This window comes from Parasteatoda tepidariorum, chromosome 4 (genome assembly GCF_982258835.1).
Source record: "Parasteatoda tepidariorum strain Cologne lab strain chromosome 4, Ptep-v5.0, whole genome shotgun sequence".
Taxonomy (NCBI): domain Eukaryota; kingdom Metazoa; phylum Arthropoda; class Arachnida; order Araneae; family Theridiidae; genus Parasteatoda; species Parasteatoda tepidariorum.
The window spans coordinates 94,158,151-94,174,774 of NC_141758.1; the positions used below are offsets into that span (position 1 = coordinate 94,158,151).

At 28.2% G+C, this 16,624-nt stretch overlaps 2 protein-coding genes across 3 annotated transcripts in view; one reads left to right on the forward strand and one right to left on the reverse strand.

The window, feature by feature from the left end:
- Window positions 1–3,596, reverse strand: part of LOC107436588 (pyruvate dehydrogenase phosphatase regulatory subunit, mitochondrial) — a 28,237-nt gene extending 24,641 nt beyond the window's left edge. Inside the window, exon 1 of one of the 2 annotated variants that reach the window (XM_016048352.5) lies at window positions 3,423–3,596. The gene's annotated coding sequence lies outside the window, so the exon portion shown is untranslated. The remainder of the gene's footprint in view (window positions 1–3,422) is intronic. The other variant, XM_016048353.5, reaches the window with a different exon arrangement.
- A 150-nt stretch (window positions 3,597–3,746) lies between these two features.
- Window positions 3,747–9,039, forward strand: LOC107436589 (uncharacterized). The gene is made up of 2 exons (XM_016048355.3): window positions 3,747–3,897; window positions 7,647–9,039. The coding sequence occupies exons 1-2, from the start codon at window positions 3,870–3,872 to the stop codon at window positions 8,186–8,188; spliced, it is 570 nt and encodes a 189-aa protein (XP_015903841.2). The 5' UTR covers window positions 3,747–3,869; the 3' UTR covers window positions 8,189–9,039.
- The last annotated feature ends 7,585 nt before the right edge of the window (window positions 9,040–16,624 follow it).

The window sequence follows — 16,624 nt, forward strand, 5'->3', positions numbered from 1 at the left end:
AATCTCGACATTAAGTTTATGTAACATAACTCTTTGAACTAACATTTAGAATAAAATTAGCTACTAATGAAAAATATCACACCTTTATAGTAACTAATTCATGAAAAAAACTTATTTCTTACTAGAATCTCAACATTAAGTTCATGTAACATAATTTTTTGAATAAACACTTAGAGTTAAATTACCTACTAATGAAGAATATCACACTTTTATAGTAACTAATTCAAGAAAAAAACTTATTTCTTACAAGAATCTCGACATTAAATTTTAAAATTTATGATCACAATATAAATAGCGAAATGGGATTTTAAAAACGCGAAAATATAAATTACGATATGAAATTTTTAACTTGCCTGAATACAAATCCGGAAAATAATTTTGCAGTTACGTGAATATGAATCGCAATGCATATTTTTTAAACTAGGATAAATACAACAATCAATGTTTGATATTACAACCAAGTGAATACGATGTATTGTATTTCAAAAACGCGTGACTATGAATTGCAACATTTAAGTTTTAATTCGAATAAAAATGAAATGTGATATTGGATTTTAAAATCGTGCCAATACAAATCGTGATATTGGATTTTTTAATCGCGCGAATAGGAATCGCAAAGCATAACTTTTAATTTAAGTAAAGATGAAAATCCATGTTTGATATTAAAATCATGGGAGTAAGAATCACAATACTAGTAAACAGATTTTATCACAGTTCCAAAACATTCAAAATGGGAAAAAATTCAAAGAAGCAAAATAATCAAATTGGCAGAAGAATTGCATGTATGTAAATGTTTCATTAACAGAGTTTAGCAAAAGTTAAACAATTTTTAATTTGCTGAAGTTCACAAACAAATGGTCTTTCTCGATGATATTGTTCAAGATCACATGAACTGCTTATAGTTATTAGACCCAGAAATCAGGGATACAACCAGAATACTATCACCCCTATCAATTTTAAAAACTAACTAAACAATTGTTAAACATTACTGACACATGTATATTTCCAATTTTATTTCAGTACATGTATATAGTTGTGTTTTGGTTTTACTGTGAGATATTTGATTAAGAAATAAAATTTATTACAAATTTTATGCTGCAAACACTTTTAATACATGAAATGAAAATAAATATTAACTTGAACTAATTAGTACAACAACAGAAAGTCTGCAATACATCTGTTTCTGCAATTACTGTTTTCAGGGTATCTGCTTCATTTTAGATTTTCAAATTCATCACTATCCATGATTAATTCCAAGAATTTTTCATGACTTAATGAAGTTACTATTTTTCCCGACAAAAAAACAACAACAATAAATTAAAAAAAGTATTATAATAACATTCATTAGAAATGATAGGTATAACCAAAACTGTTATACTCTGCATCTTCATATTTATAAATTTTTAAAATTAAAAAACAGGGTAAAGAACAGGGCTCGAAAAACCGCCCGTCCTCGGCGGGTAGAAATTCCTCGCAGACAACAAACTTCTCGAATCCAGCGTCCGCGCGGACGGCCATTTTCCTATAAACATTTTCAATTTTTGTTATCTTACAAGAGTCTAGCACCTCTCTTCTAAAATGACCCTCTAATCTCGAAATACAGCAACATGCTGCGCATGGTGGAATTGATGTTTTCTCTGTCTGGGAGTACTGCAGCGGTTGAAAGGGGCTTTTCAGCAATGAACTTACAAAAAAAGAACATTATTTACTGATCTTAAACAAGAAGCGTTAAACGCATTTCTGAACATCTACCTAAATGGAAAACCTCTTTCAGATTTCTGTGCAGAAAACTTTTTAAATCATTGGCTTGATTGTGGAACTGGCAAACGTCATATTTGATTCATTTAAAAAATGCAGTATCATGGGATAAATTGACATGATAATTGACAGATAACTTAACCTTTGTTATTTAAATTATTTCATAATAGAAATATACTAGGTTTTACAATTAGTAACCTAGTATTTCTTTTATTACTGTATAATGTAATCCTGTATTTGTAATCCCAGTAACTACTAATTCATTGTGCAATTTATATAAATGTTTGTAATAAATAAGAGAAAATTATATTTTTATTTATTTAGAAGTGACGGGTTAGTTTCAAAGGAGGACGGGTACATTGTTGGACAAGCCCTCTTCGGAGACGGGTAAAATTTCTGAGTTTTTTTGAGCCCTGGTAAAGAAAGAGTTGAAGCAATATAATAACTGCAAAAAAAATCCAAAAGCAAATTTTTTTTTCCCTCTTTTTCTCTACAGATACTTTTCTTGTTCATCGGAAAGGAAAGAAATATTCCTGATTTTTCTGTTCTCATTTCGGAATAAAAAAATTTTCTTGGCTAGCTTTAGCTAGAATTTTAAATTTATAAAATAAAAATAAAAAATAATAACAAAAATTCTGCAATCAGAAGTTTAAAAGATAATTCCCTCTAGAAAAGTTTTTTTCTTTCATTTTTTGAAAGAACACCATAATTTTTAAAGAACACGGATAAAAACATTTTATATTTTAATCAAATATGACTGTGAGAGGGGATTTTGATACAAATTCAGACATTCGGTACACCATGATGTGTATGGAGGAGGTAAATTCCATTTTAAAAATTAGATTTTTCGGCGACCTAAATCCATGACTTTTCATGATTTTTTTTAAAAAGATAGTTAAAATCATGACAAATTTTGCTCAATACTGAAATTTATGACTTTCCAGGTGCGCGGATACCCTGTCTTTTCTTTACATTTCCAACACTTCAATATCATACTATATAAGATTTATCTTTCATTGTACAATATTTTAAAATATGTTCAGATTTTAGGAAGAATTGAAAAGTATTTAAGAATTATGATCATCAATATTGATATTGCAGAGCGAATTCTTATAAATTAAGTCTGGTGTATTATGCATGAAGAACTTGGGTATATGAAATACAATTAATTGGGAAGAGTTGCTAGAATCAAATTAATGTTTTTGAGGAATGCTGTGTTATTTAAGAGATGTCATTAAGAATGCTGTGTTGTTAAAAGATGAAGGAAATGATTAATATGATATAAAGTTATTTTTCACAATAATTTCCATTAAAAAAATCAGCAACTGCAGAGGTTAAAAAAGGAAAATAGTCTCTTCGCCGCTAAAAATAATTTATGATGTTTCCAAAATGCAAAAATAAATTTAAAAATTTATCTTTAATGAATTACTTGAAAAAAGGAAAAGTATCAGAAAAACCGTCTAATGTAGCTTACACAACAGTATGTTTTACATAACAGTGAAACGTTAAAAAAAAAATGAAATTCAAGTATCACCACATTAAAATTAATTTTTCTAAAATCTTAATTGAAAAAAATGATCAAATATCAGAATGACATTGAAAAAATGTTAAATATTTCTCATAACTGAGAACATGACAATATATTTTATAAAAAGTTAACTTACTTTACGTTGTTATTAACCTTTCTGTGACAAATTTAACTAACAAAGCCGATTGATATCTAGCATTCCAGATTTCATTTTAATTAAATAGAAAGATAGATATTATAAATTCTAAAATTATTCAATTCAGATACGCAACTAGAAACAGAAACCATTTTGTTTATTTATTTACTTTCTGTTATGGTTTAGCATCAAACTAGCTTGCAGCTTACAGAAATTTCTTTTTAGAGATTTTCTCGTTTACTTGAGGAAAAAAAATTAAAGCTATGCTCTTCTAAATTTTGTCGATTTTTGACGAATAAATTCTAATTTGATCGAAATTATTTCATTTAATTAAAAATCTTTTAACTGTACTTGTAGTTTGGCAACAAAACGTAACAATAATATAAACAAATTTCTCCCCGCGGTCTCGTCTGTTCTGCATGTTTTCATAGTGTTGTATTCAAAGTTATGGCTGAAGCTTCATTAAATTTAAATGGTGAGTGATTATAACTATTAATAATAATTCTATAGCCTTTCCTTTTCTATATAACTGATTTTTAAAACTTTTAGTAATGGATTATTCCCTGTACAGGTTTTTTAAACATCTACAGTTAAAACTTGATGATTACAACAATCTTTATGATTTTGAAATCCAATAGAAAAATTTCCGCATCGTGATTTTCAGCAGAATAATCGCCGAGTCTTGACGAGATTGCCAGCTGAAAAGGTATAATTCGTAGCCTAACTAGGCAAATCTCTGCAAGTTTTTTTTCAAAATATATCCAAGTTTAAAATCCATTTAGTACCTTGGCGATTGTTGTTGCCATAACAGATCACGACTCAGAAATATCCCCCTATAGGGATCTGAAATTGGACGTAAAGGCTTGACATTTAGTGGGTCTGCTTAAAGAAAATCTATTACTGGGATTACTTTCTCGCACTGATCTTGGTGCCAAAAAAGGGCACCCTATTGTAAACTATTATTCATCACTGTATATATTGGTTCCCAACATCTACCGAAAAAAAAAATCTTTCGTATTGAAATATTTTTAGCGGATAGTTCTGTGTGTCAATCTTTCACACCAATGACAATTGCAAAGGCACCAAATGGATTTCAAACTTTAATATTTTTGTTTAGAAAACGTTTAGAGATTTCCCTGCTAATGGCTACAAGTTATACCCTTTGAATTGGTCACCTTCAGTGAATTTTTAATAGTGTCTTACAGGCCGTTGCTCTGAAGTTGTTAAGTCTACAATTATTCTGTCACACATCACAATACAGAAATCTTTCCCTGCTAAAGTATTTTCTCAGGCTTTTATCCAAATAAGTATATTTATTGGCACACCTTCGCACTCTTTGTTTAAAAGGAAAAAAAGAAAAAAAACTTTCTGCAAACAAAAATTTTTAATTAAAAAAAATTTCTACAAGCACATAAGCTAAATTAAAAAAGTTTCTGCTGACAATTTATTAATTCTCATAATTGCTAACTTTTTCATCATCAATTTTGACAAAATCTGTGTAAAGATTTTTTTTTTTTTTAACTGAATCAATTATTGTATATATGACCCCATTTTTATTATTATTATTATTTTAAAGACATGAAACTGTTTTACTTCCCTTAATTTCGCAATAGAAATTTCTTATGTACCAACTTGTAGATTAGTTTAAAAAGATTTTACCAAGTTGTAGCAAAGTAAGAAAGTTGGAAGTTACGCGTATCTGAATTTATAATATCAAAATTTAAAAGTAATATGAAAATCAATAAATGTTTTGTCATATAATGAATGTACAAACATTATTTTTTCTGTCAATGCTTGTAGATTAGCAGAGAATAATACCAATTTATATTTTGATTTTTTAAAAACTTTACTGTTAATCCTATCCGATGTTTTACAAATCGAATGTTATTATTGCATTAGAGCTGCATTAATGGGCTCTTATTGCCTGGAATCCATCCTTAGTGATCAAATGACATGCCGGTTTCTGCTTTAATTTTACTACCATTATTAAAATTTGAGTTTAGGTTGTGGTGGTAATCCCCCATTATACAGTGTTCAATAATGGTTTGTGGTTCTTATAGTGGTTTGTGGTTCATATATTAGTCATATATATCATCAGTGGTTTGTGGTTCATATATGTGGTATAATGGTTTGTGGTTCAAGTGAATTTAGAACCATTAAGATCTGATGAGAGAAATTACAATCCCACAGATAGTGACAAGCTACGGTAGGCAAAGGCTCTACCAATATAGGGCAAAATGTACAGTCGCTAGCAGTCACGGCGAGGCTAAATACTTAAAAATGGCATTTAATGAATTGCCTTCCAGTCACCGTCTAACTTACAAAATATTTGGCGGAGGAAGTCGATTTCATGCTTAAGAAAATGAACGAATATGAAAAATTAATATCATATTTTGAGAAATGCAATGCATTATTAATATCAACCGCTTTTTTAATTGTATAAAATTTTAAATTTCTGAAAAAGTAACCACTTTTAAAAATACTGTGCTGAAGTTCTTAATTTTGCCATATATCTACCAACAGGGCAGTTCATGTTCTATCTATGACAGCCAATTTTTTAAGAATTATTTTAATTTTCTGACTTATTTGAAAAAATAAAAAACATTTTGTTTATGTGCCAGTTATCCTTAAAGAGTTCATACAACAAAAAATAAAAAAGTCTTCAAACATGTAAGAGAAGACCTCATTTTTAAAAAATGTGATGTATAGTAGCTTGTATTGTCCTTCAATCAAATCCGAGTTCTACTTAGAACAGTCCAACTATCTATAAACATTATCTTTTGAGAATCTATTTTTAAAAAACTTACGGCCTTAAGTCCTAATATTAATTATATTTATTGGTTTAACCTAATATTAATTCCTAAGTCCTAAGTATTAATAACCTAATATTAATTCCTAAGTCCTAATATTAATTATATTTATTGGTTAAAAAGTCTTCAAACATGTAAGAGAAAACCTCATTTTTTAAAAATGTGATGTATGGTAGCTTGTAGTGTCCTTCAATCAAATCTGAGTTCTACTTAGAACAGTCCAACTATCTATAAACATTATCTTTTGAGAATCTATTTTAAAAAAAACTTATGGCCTTAAGTCCTAATATTAATTATATTTATTGGTTTAACCTAATATTAATTCCTAAGTCCTAAGTATTAATAACCTAATATTAATTCCTAAGTCCTAATATTAATTATATTTATTGGTTAAAAAGTCTTCAAACATGTAAGAGAAAACCTCATTTTTTAAAAATGTGATGTATGGTAGCTTGTAGTGTCCTTCAATCAAATCTGAGTTCTACTTAGAACAGTCCAACTATCTATAAACATTATCTTTTGAGAATCTATTTTAAAAAAAACTTATGGCCTTAAGTCCTAATATTAATTATATTTATTGGTTTAACCTAATATTAATTCCTAAGTCCTAAGCATTAATAACCTAATATTAATTCCTAAGTCCTAATATTAATTATATTTATTGGTTAAAAAGTCTTCAAACATGTAAGAGAAAACCTCATTTTTTAAAAATGTGATGTATGGTAGCTTGTAGTGTCCTTCAATCAAATCTGAGTTCTACTTAGAACAGTCCAACTATCTATAAACATTATCTTTTGAGAATCTATTTTTAAAAAACTTACGGCCTTAAGTCCTAATATTAATTATATTTATTGGTTTAACTGTCAAGTGATTAATTTACGACTACAGTTGAAAAATAGTTCATATTATATGAATAAACTAACAGTGTTTTCACTACAGCGCGAGAATCTTGCATATTTTTTTCTTTTCTCGCATTATAAAATATTACAGCGAGAAATTCGCGCATTCTAAGAATCAGTTTCAAAATTCGTGAATTTCTCGCATTTTGGAAAAAACTTCGAACTACGCCATTTAGAATAAAATCCGTTTAACTTTTCTTCCTGGATCTTTCATTATTTTCAACATCTGCCCCATTATCTAGCTTCCCTATTTACCAGTATTGTTCAGAACCTTTTCGAACAACAGAACACAACCACGGAACCCCTTTCAGAACACATTTCTCTGCAACCACGTGTTTACCATAGGTAAGGTTTCTTCATGTAAGACGTTCAAATTTTTAATGCACTTATGTGAGATGGACATTGTAAAGGTAAAATCTTCTATGATGATGCACCAAAAATATTTTTATATATATATATATATATATATATATATATATATATATATATTGATTAATAGTTTTCATTTATTTCAGGTGATGCTGAAAACAGTAATAAAGAATTGAATGTTTCTCTTAGTGATAGTGATTCGGAGATAGAAATTATTCAAGAACTCAAAGTTACTTATACCGAACATAAGTGTAACTTATGTTCGGAGGGTGAATTCTTAATCGACAGATTACTACGCTATGGTGGAGTTTTAAATGATAAACACAAATTTGCTTGTGAAATTTGTGATAAAGGCTTTGCCCAGAAATCAAGTCTTACCAAGCATTTAAAGAAACACTCTAAAACAAATATAACCTCCACAGAATCACCTAATTCTTCGGTTATGTCACCAACAATAACTCCATATAAAACTAATGTGACCTCCAAAGAATCTCCTAATTCTTCGGTTATGTCACCAGCAATAACTCCATATTCTTGTACGGTGTGCAAGAAGTTTTATAAAACTGAAAGAACCTTACGCACTCATTCAAATAAAAGACATTTTGGCAGGCATATCTGTGAAATATGTAAACTTCTTTTTAGTGACTTTAATTCCTTCAAGTCTCATTGTGATACGCATAAAAATTAGTTTTTATAATCATTTTCAATGATTTTTTTTATTTTAGTTTTATTTATATTTTGTATGCATACAAAAAAATGTACTATCAGCCTGTGCATTATTTATTTTTTTTGCGTCTGTGTCTTCTGGCATTTACAAAATAACTGTTGTTATGCTTAGTTTTACTCTTGAAAAGAAAAAAAAAACACCCTTTAAATTTTCTGTTTGTTCAAAACCACTAGGGAAATTGATTACTTAGAACTTCCATAATTGTTTTCCTAATTATGGAACTATAACAAGAAATAAGTAAGCAGGATTTTTCATTCTTTTAAAATTTCATTCCTAAAAATTCTATAATTCTTTTTTTAAATTCTAGACTATTGATTAATTTTATCAATGATATAATTTTATAAATGATATATTGATTTTTCACTTTGAAATAATTGTTAAGTACCTATAGCTTTTTCCTAATTCTATGAATAATTTTTATCTCTTGGAATCTGCCACCAAAAAATGTAGAGACTATATTCTCCAATATCAAATTAGATTATCATCTAATATGATTGAAACTGTAACGAAAATTTGCAATATTAAAAATAATTTAATCCTTTTTTGAATTACTTCAGTCTCGGTGGCCCCTAAAATTCCAAGAAAATCAAGGTCCTTCCTAACCTACTATTACAGCAGCTCCGCATTTGAGACAATTACACTTTTATAGAAATATTTTCTTACAAATCACATATTAATTATTCTGGTGCTATTACTAGTTTACACATTATGAGAATGTCATAATAAAATTAGCTGTCAATAACTTTAAACTTTAGTTTTTCTAGAAAACTTGTTTCTCACTCATTAGCTCAATAAATTCAATTTTCAACCAGTGTGGTTATAGTTCTTCTACTACCTTGCTAACCATTGGAGATTGTCGTAGTTTTTTTTTTTTTTCAGTGACGCTCAAATATGTGTTAGTTACAACAGAAAATTTTTTTTAGAACTTACATTTTTCCTTGTTTAGCACATCATGTCAGAGTTAATTTATCTTTTGGGGTTCAAAATCATTTGGATTTTGAACCAAACGATATCGTTTGGAGATAGGATTGTAACATTAAGGATAGCAAAATGCTATATGAATCTGGTGTTCAACATTGATTATAAGATAAAATTTCTCACTGAGTATTGCAAATTTTAAAAGATGTACTAAGGTAGATTACATTTGTAGTTATCGGATAATTAAAAATTACATCTTGGTATTAAAATTTTTCATTTAATATACTGTCATTTTATCATAATACAGTAGGGAACCGATTATCCGGAACTATCGGGACCATCGCTATTCCGGATAACTGATTTTTCCGGTTTTCTGAGTCGCTGCAAAAAGCCGTTTTCTTTATTGTTAAACCAAACTAAAAAACAAAATTTTTGGAAATAATCTTAAAAAGAAGAAAAAACGATGAAGTAATACATTAATGATTATTTCCAAAACGATAGTAAGGTAAACACCTTTCAAAAAAGAAAGAAAAATCCTAAAATCTTATGAGGAAGAAGAAAAAAAAAATTTTTTTTTAATGGCGAGAAAATTTATCGAATTTCGTCCCGGTTTTTTGGTTTTCTGATTTCCGGATAACGGGTTCTGTACTGTACAGTATACTCTGGATATCTTGAAAGCCTTGTTATGTCAACAAAAAAAAATTTTTTTTCTCCGTAGTATTATCTATCCACCTAATGTTAATTTGAATTCCTATGTCAAAGAGTTTCTTCTAAAACCTTGTTTTGTCAAGTTTGATTCAAAATAGAAAATTAATTTTATTATTAAGACATGAGAGTTTGAAATTGCACATTTAAATCACTTTTTGACGCGTTTTGCTTTTGCCCATTTCATCATAAATCCAAGTGATGTTTAGATCAGGGTTCCCACGGTCCTTAAAAACTGCTTAATTATTATTTTGGAAAATAAAAGTCCTTAATTTCTCATCATCACTATACTTGATAGGAACAATTTTTTACAGGATTACTTTATAATAAAAGACTACCACTTTCAGTTTTAAACTGTAAATTTTGCGATAAAAATAAAATATCAAATGTTAATAATAGTGGAGAATAATACTAAGAATGATAGAGGATGATAACGAAGTATTACAAGTAGGCAAAAAATAAATAATTTATCAGTATTTGTTAATTAACGAACCTTATCGATTTAGGAATGTGTAGTAACTGTCATAGGTCTTTGAAAAATCTTTTTAGACCCTTTTATTTATATGTTTCACTGAGAACTAATATAAAAAACATATTGGTTTCAAAATTATAAATCTTCTTAAATATAATTGTATTTTTTTCTATAAAAATTTTCATTAAAATATTTATTGCAATGAATTTTTAAGAAAAATTAAGTAAAGCCTGATGAAAAAAAGTGGAATGATTTAAGGTGCTTAGATATTAGTACAGCCTGTTTTATTTGAAATGAGACTTAATTTAACATGAGATAGTTAAGAAAATTACTCTCTTGCATAACTTTAATTCAACTTTTTTGTATTAATTCTTTGAATGAAGCATTTGGTTAATAGAAAAGAAATAATTTTTTTTGGCCCAACTGAATATAAAAATTTATTTTAATAATTTTTTCAATGTTTTTCCCAAATTTCTTAACTATTATTTTTTTAATATTTGAAAAAAATTGCAAATCTTAATTTCTGCACTTAATTTTACATTTGAATTAAATCATCAAAAATAGAATACGTATTAGTTTCATAGATGTCTTTAACCCTTAACAATCTGAAAATATTTTTAAAAAAACTACCCTGGTTTGCAGAAATTGCCTGATCCTACTTTGGCAAACACTGTTAATTAAAACAATTATATCAGTGCTACATTATAATAAAATTATTTTTTTTATTTATTGATTTTTTCTCAGAAAGGTAAGTAATTGACTCTGTTACTGGTGGTACATATCTATTCAATAATAAACAATCATACTATTTTTAAGGTTCTTAATTTTTCAAAAAAGTTCTTAATCTTTCCAAAAAAAAGTCCTTAATTTTTTGCATTGTTAAAAGAGTGGGAACCCTGCAAGATCGTTTTTTGGTACTTGTAACTACTAATTCCATAGTACTGACGTGAAATATCCTCAGTGGTAGACAGATCATGGGTTAGAGTTCCCTTGTCGTTAGGCTAACTGTGGTATGTTCTCGTGGTCTTCCTCTCCATGTAACGGAAAGGCAAGTTAGTTTCATTAAAAAGTCCTCCAGGAAAGCAAATTTGTCCTAAAACTTGATCCAGGAGTTCCCTTGTCTTCTGCATTGGGTTCAAAATTACAAGGCTACCGAGTTGAACATTAGTAGTCGTAAAGCCAAGAAAAATTGGGTCGGCTGTTCAACAACGGTTATAAAATAAAATATCCCGTTACTTTAACTACGATGTAATGCGAATTTAAATAATCACTACTCGATGCATTTTATTTGTGCTTAATTTATCGTAAATATAAGTTATTTTTTCGCCGTTTCGGCAGTTGTCACCATGCATTTGTAAGTGGTATTTAGAATCCCGATATTTTAATTCATTTTTCACCATGAAACTTGAGGAAAACGTTAGTTAGTTTGTAATTCATTTTGCTTTAAATTTTTTTTTTAGCTTAGGTAATTTATAAATTTTTTTTTTCTTTTGAAAAAAAAAAAACTAAATAGAAAACGTTTTTTATTTAAAATTCCTAAAACCTGTAAAATTCAAGAAATAGAAATAATATCTGAAAAATAATACTAAATATCAAAATAATAATAATACTAAATATCTAAATAATAAATATCAAAAATTAAAACAAATCTATTACAGTACATTGAACTGTACTGTAATAGATTTGTTTTAATTTTTGTTTAAACATTATAAATTTTCTTTAATGAAAATATTTAATTTAAATTTATATTACTCTTCAAAAAATGCGTGTACTTTTTTGCACTTTCATCCTGAAAGCTCTACAGTTTTTATTTTTTAAGTATATATTTAATAAATTAATTATTGTGAAAAATAGAGAAAAATATATCAGTTTTTTTTTTTTTTTTTTAACGAAATTCAAATTAATTCATTATCTGCAACTATGTTATTAAATTTACTGCTGAAAAAAAAAAAAAAAAAAAAAAACCACTTAGAACACTAATGTGTATTTAAAAATTATCATATCTTGCCGCTAACTTGACTGAATATGCGAGCAGCCAGCTCTTCGTTAATCTACCTGCTATTCAAGTGACCCTTCACTCAAAAAGGTTGTGCATCTAGCGGAAAAGAAAGCACGATAAATAAGAACGAATTTTAATGAAATTAAAATATCAGCAACTATATAACTGTTTTCGAATTTTATGCTAATGTGTTAGGCAGGTGTAGAGGGAATCTCTAAAAATAGATTTTATTCCTCACTCAATTCAAGGTTGTGGCAGTGGCGTAGCGAGGGGTGGGCAAGGGGGGGCATCATGCCCCGGGCGCTACTCACTAAGGGGCGCCAAATGGTCCCCAAAACAAAAAATTGCTGAATAATTTTTTTTTATTATAATTGATTTTTGGAAAATATATTTCAAATTTAGTGCCAGTGTAATATAATAAATGTTAATTCATAAGTATTATTCATAATATTTAATTCATAATGTCACTTTAATAGTCTAAATCGAACTGTAATAATATATTCATAATAGAAATGGCGCGTCTTTTCTACTGGCTGACCTGTGTCTGTCAGCACTTCCTTATGGCATCTACGCTGTGTGGTTACATAAATTATCTCATAATATGTTATAATAAATATTTGCAGTGCACAAAGTACAAACATTCTTTCTTTCAGACCACTATTTATTTTTGTATAAACGCAATGTAGTTTACGCATGTTATTTTAAAACGATGACAATAACACTCTAATGTACTTATATGTACAGTCATGGGAAAAAAGTGTCCGGAAAAGATCGTCTATTTTTTAATATAGATACTTCTCACCCACACAACAAATACAGCGTCTTATCTTTTTTAGGAAAAGACACAGACAACGCCGTATTTGTTGTGTGCCTGAGAATTATCTGTTTTTTAAAAAAAAGATTATTTGTTACTTTCCGGATACTTTTCACGTATCCGGCCTGTACACATCCGTGACTGTACACATCCGTGACATTTACGACAGGTTGTGGAAGCCAGCAACAAATTAGTGAAATACCCGAAATAGTAACTTTTAAGTTATTTTGGGCGTGTATTTTTCAGTTTTGTGCCCTTGTCATCGCGCTCTGTTTAGAATAAAAATGAAATGTTATTAAATATTAAATGTTATATATAAGTTTAATGTCAGCATAAATTATATTGTATATTTCACTATGCTACTACCTTTCAAGTTCAAGGCATTCTTGGTAAAAATAAATCGAATAAGATTACTTACTACATCTACTCGACGATTCTATTAAGTGAATAGAGTATGAAAAAATTTGTTAACAGAAAAATTTGTTATTCTCATATTTGTCACCACAGATTCAAAATGAATTCATTCATCTTCTGGCATCTACAGTTCGAAATCAACTAATAAACGATATCAAAAGAAATACATATTATGAACTTTTGTTTGATTCAACTCCTGATATCTCTCGAGTACAAATGTCCCAAGTCGTTAGGTATGTACGTAGATGCTGATTTTATCAATAAAAAAGTTTCCATCAAAGAATCTTTTTTGTTGTTGTTGTTAATTTACGTCACACTAGAGCTGCACAATGGGCTATTGGCGACTGGGAAACATCCCGGAGGATGATCCGAAGACATGCCATCACAATTCTGATCCTCTGCGGAGGGGAATGAAGAATCTTTTTTGGATTTTATTGAAATACATGCTAAAGATGCAGCCTCGATCAAAAATACAATTTTAGAGAAATTAAATTACGATGAAATTTCATTAACAAACTGCAGATCACAATGTTACAATAATGCTGCCGTGATGGCAGGTCACACATCTGAAACGCGATGGAGCGCCAGAATGCAAGCTGTTATCGTTATCATCTATGTGCTAGAGAATATAAAAGAACTATTAGAAAAATTAGCAGAGCACACTACCACTACAAGTGACAACAGAAGTGAAGCTACAATTCTGTTGCAAAATATACTAACCTTTAGTTTTATAACTTTAGTTCATTTCTGGTATGAAATCTTAAGAAGGATTGATCGTGTGCAGCTCAGATAACAAGATCCTAGAATGAATTTTAGAGAAGTGTTCCATGATCTTGAATCATTAGCGACTGAACTAGCCGAAATTTGAGACAAGCTCTGTAAAGAGGCAATAGAAAAATCAGAGTCTCTTAGTGAAAAATGGGATATGGATACAACAATACGTGCCTGGAGAATTGGCTATGGTGGTCTTTCCGCAGAGAGTGAAATTTCTCGCGTTATGAAAAGCACTCTTGATCGTCTCCAACAAGAAATGTGTACACGATTAAGTGACCTTAATTTCAAATTTGGATTTCTACTAGACGTTGAAAATTTATTAAACAAGGATAATGTTGATAACGAACTTGAAAAAAATTGTAAAAATTTGGGTGAATTTTATAATACAGATTTCAATGTAATAGAATTTTTTTTTCAAATTTTGTGATAGCAAAATGTTACTCCGCAGTAGAAAAGAAATTGAACCTAAAACTCCATTAGAATTTCTTACTTTTATAATCAATCTCGAATGGAGAAGATGTTTTTCCAAATCTGAGAGCGGCACTTCAAATACTCCTGACTATCTCAGTATCAATTGTTAGCTGCGAATGTTCATTCAGCAAATTAAAATTAATTTTGACAGATCGCCTAAATGACCTAGCATATAGGAAAGAGAAAAATTTTAAATGATCAATTTTGATGATATTATTGATACATTTGCTTCATCAAAAGCACGGAAAATTTTGACATAGTAATTAGTTTTATTAATGTATTATAATCATATGATTATTAAATATATGTATCTCCTTAGATATAATAAATATTTACTGCATGTTTTAACTACATGTTTTTAAACTGCATGTTTTTAAAATATTTCTTTATAATGTAAAATAAATAATAGGTATCTTTTGAACTAATTCTGGATGATCATATACATTTCAAAATCTAGTCTTGTTCTCTCAACTACATTTTTTGTCTCAAATTTAAAGCCTAGCTTGAGTCTATGACTTTATTCATTAATTTGCGAGTATATTTTACATATAATATTATATGGTTTTCGAATGGGGGGGGGCGCTGAAAGGGTATTGTGCCCCGGGCGCGAGTTAAGCTCGCTACGCCACTGGGTTGTGGTATAAGAAGATTACAGATTTTAATGATTTTTAGTTATTGTCAAAGGGTTAAAAAGATAATAATTTGGTTTTTAAAAGTTCGGAAATATGTTTTGCATATTTCACCATGGCAACTTGTTTTGAAAATCTATTATATAGTGACTCTTTATTATATTAAATAAATGCTAATTCTAAGTTTAAAATAAGTTAAATGCAATATTAGTTAATTATAAAGTCCTCTATTCATTAATCCTTCCTTATCCAGTGACCTAATTATAAAAAAAAAATTTTTTTATCAAAACTAAAAATGAAAATGCTTTTTTTTTCTATTTTATTTCTATAGTCGTGGAATAAATTTTTTTAGAACTATATCTCGTAAAATATTTGTTTCGCATAAATGATTTAACACTCGCCTGTATTAAAAAAATGCAGTTCGTAATCCAAATAAAAAAAAATATTTTTGAAAAGTATAGATGGTTAAAAAAAGTAAAAATTAAACCACTTTGAGTTTTATGAATATAAATAATGAATATTGAAGCTAAAAATTATTAAAACTAAGCAAGAACAATTTACTTTTTAAATTAATTTTTATATTAATTGAATGGATCCATTTCAGTTTAGAGAAGTAAAAGTTGCATAGAATATTGAAATATGCATCTATTATGTCCATACAGTTTTTTCAATATTTTCATTTTATATCAAAAAAACTTAAAAAAAAAACTTCCAAGAATAATAAAATCAGTTTATAATTCGCAATCCAATACTTTTAAAGTTAAGTGAACATACTGGAATTTATATGCAAAATACACTATTTTATAAAAAAATTAATTTCAATATGATATAACTATATCATATTGAAATTAATTGTAAAAGTAAGACGTTCTTGCTTCGCAAAATTTGGAAACATTCGTTTTTCCAAAGATATGAGCGATTATTTTCCAATATTTTCAAATTTATTTTATTTTTTATAACTTGTGGAAATCACAGTTTAATTTAAGTTAAAAATCTTTGTTATACAAATTCTTAAAAGACTGATTTTTAAATGATCAAAAGTAAAAAAAAGCCTCCCTTTCAGAAATTTTTTTAATCAACTTTTTAATTTTATCATATTTTGATTAAGATTCTATTTTATCATATTATTCTGTGTTTTTTTCTAATCTTCATTTCGGAAGTATCAAAATATAAAATAATGCTTTTTTTCTCATATTATTTT